This window comes from Topomyia yanbarensis, chromosome 2, assembly GCF_030247195.1.
Source record: "Topomyia yanbarensis strain Yona2022 chromosome 2, ASM3024719v1, whole genome shotgun sequence".
Lineage (NCBI taxonomy): Eukaryota > Metazoa > Arthropoda > Insecta > Diptera > Culicidae > Topomyia > Topomyia yanbarensis.
The window spans coordinates 111,982,922-111,985,850 of record NC_080671.1 but is presented as its reverse complement, the minus strand read 5'-3'; the positions used below and the strand labels follow the sequence as shown (position 1 = coordinate 111,985,850).

The 2,929-nt window shown below is 42.7% G+C and overlaps 1 protein-coding gene across 1 annotated transcript; it reads right to left on the bottom strand.

Moving 5' to 3' along the window:
- Positions 1–521: 521 nt before the first annotated feature.
- On the bottom strand, positions 522–2,027 carry LOC131679670 (uncharacterized; the record flags this gene model as incomplete). The annotated part of the gene is made up of 1 exon (XM_058960403.1): positions 522–2,027. A coding segment is annotated over one exon (771 nt), but the record flags the coding sequence as incomplete, so codon positions are not given.
- Between the last annotated feature and the right edge of the window lie 902 nt (positions 2,028–2,929).

The window sequence follows — 2,929 nt, the reverse complement described above, 5'->3', positions numbered from 1 at the left end:
TCCGATAAATTCCTGTTGACTTTGTTTATTACTAATTATCATGAAAAATAATACTCAAAGAGATTTTAGATGTGAAACGCGTATTGTTGAATGATCTTTCATGAATGTTCGTTTAAAAAATTAAATAATTCAGGTAGTTTGCGAATCTGAAGAGACGGAATTTTATGCAAGAATGGAGAAATACAGTATTTGAGCACCAGAAAATACGACGAATTCTAGCGATTCAGAGGTGCTAACATTTGGTACGGTTATATGTGTCATACATTCGTATTACGAAGTATACAAAAGACTGCGTTTTGTGTATAGACGCAAACAGTGTCATGAAATGGATGGGTTGTTTTGTTCAAAACCCGAACCCGACCCGACCCCGATAATTTCTAATTTGAAAAACCCGAACCCGACCCGAGCCCGAAAATCCAAGCTTTCATAAACCCGGACCCGACCCGATCCCGAGAATTTCAAATTTGAAAACCCAGAACCCGACCCGAACCCGAGAAGCTTAAATTTACAGAACCCGATCCTGACCCGAAACCCGTCGGGTTCGGGTCGGGTCCGGGTTTCGGGTCCAAAAACCCGAACCCAACCATCTCTACCTTGCGTATCAGTTCGTGAGCCGCATACAGTAGAGTGCTTTTGTGTTTTGCTCGTAAGACGGGCTGCCGCCGATGCACTCGTTACCGTTGCTGCAGGCTTGCTATGATCAGTCCACAAGTCCGTTGTGAGGTGCTCCGTGTTGGGTCACCCATAGGAGCTTTTACAGACCATGCTTGCCTAGAACTTTCACGTTTGGCGATGGTCGGGCCCCCCTTCAGCTGGCGCATTCTAGCCATTCCGAATACGTAGTTCAGCTTGTTGTGTTCAGGGCCGGCGTTACACTTTTAGCACGAGTGGGTAGTAAGCATAAGGTGAGGGTAATAGAATAGGGATTTGTCTCATTTTCGCAATACACACGCTTGCATTACATTTACATTAAATCACTTGCAGTGTGTTTGTGTAAATGAAGTTGTTGTGCATCGATATTTTCAAATGTGTGCCCGATACGTACATACGTGGCAAATTTCAAATTTACGAAAATGTCCAAAATTTCGAGTGGGTAATTACCCACTCGGTTATTTTCGAGTGGGTAGTATTACCCATACTACCCACGCTATCCGCCGGCCCTGGTTGTGTTGGGAGGTTATCAGTTTCACTGAAGCCTCATCTACCACCAACAGGAGCTCTACCATTTGGAGGACCGTAGTTCTCTTCACGACCTTTCAGCGTTCTGTGTAGAAATTGTCGTTCTGATTCTGCACCAGGCGGAGGATGTTCCCATCGGACCTGTCGATGCTGTCGGGGAAATACCCGATGTAAAGCGCTTGTTTTGAAATCTGCGACGCTTCAACAGCTTCCAATGAAGCGCCTTCCCAGGGCTTGATTACAGCTGTTGCATCCTTCAGCCACTTAGCTGTATCTTTGTCTACACAGAAGATTTCGAGATACCCTTGTTTGTAGGTGCACTTCCCAAACTTGGGTCTCGTATTGCTTGAGCTCTGCTCCACGACGCTATCGATCAGCGCGCATCGAGTAGCATTCAGTTGTTCATGGCTGAGGGTATTTGCAGGGTGCCCAACCGGAAAGATGGCCATCGAGTACGACTTGGCTATTTTGTTGAATGTTGGGCGCTGCTCAGTTTCCAGTGTCTGTCTAGGATCCTGATTCTTGATCTTTTTCGGTTGCGGTTCCTTCCTGCACCGACTGTTGTTCGGCGACTCCGTGTCCGTCGAACGCTGTCGCTTAGATGGTGCCTTCCCTATTGGGATTTTTGCCAATTCTAGCGCTTCAGTGTGTTTGTGGCCGTTTCTCAGCAGCCACCCATAGCGTTTCTTCGCCGCTCCGCTTAAGTTATGAGTTCTTCCTGTTCCTCTTGTTTTGTTCTCGGAGACCTTCAACCCACCGGTTGCTCCGCCAGACTGGTCTGTGTCCTCCTTGGCCACTGTCCGATCCTCGTCTCTATCTGGAGAGTTTATAATAGACGAAGTGGAAAATAGGACAAAACATAATCAAAAATGACGTTATCAATGGATTACATACTATTCATATTGAGCTTAATGCTGTTGGATACTATGCTGACATCATAGGTGTAGGGGAGAGAGGGTAACAGTGGATCAGCAGGAACTATGAAACATTCGCAATAAAATCATAATGCATGATCAGAATCGTCTCATTCCTTCATATTTCACGATTTTTAATTCTTTACACGTGTTGCTATATTTTGGAAGAGATCTGATAACTGTATCTCTTTTAATGGATATTTGTTTGTTTTGTGATAGCCAGAGTAAATTTGCAATGAAAAACATTATTCCACCTTTATGAGTTACCATTCATTGAATAAATGTTTAGTCTATTGCTATTTATAGCAAATTTTATGCTCAACATTTGCAGCGAACAAAGTTTTTTGGTAACTTCTCATGGTTCTGTGTAATTTCACAATTTTCATGAATAGACCCATTGGGTAACTGTGGAACGATGGCGTATGGGGAACAGTGATTTTTTTTGTTTTTGTGGTCTGTCTCAAAATGTGAATGGGTTCCGATTTTCCACAGTAAATACTACTCATATTGTGCAAAATTAGTAAATTTGGGCAAGTTTTGTAGAAATTGTCTCTTATTTCAGGATTGCAGCTAATATGCATATATGGTGGTTCCATGTTACGCGATGATATAGTGGATTCTTTCGTAAACAAACGATTTTCGCCTCAATATGACTTTAATTCAAACCGTTAGGATCATTCTTCGTTAAAACAAAAGAATAAAATTTATAAGTAGAATATTTCACTATAGACGACATCGTGTTTCATAGTTCCTACCCATAGGGCACACTGATACATTTTACCACCGACTGTTTATTATCCAAAAAAATTTATTTCCCGTGAATTTTACCAGCTGGA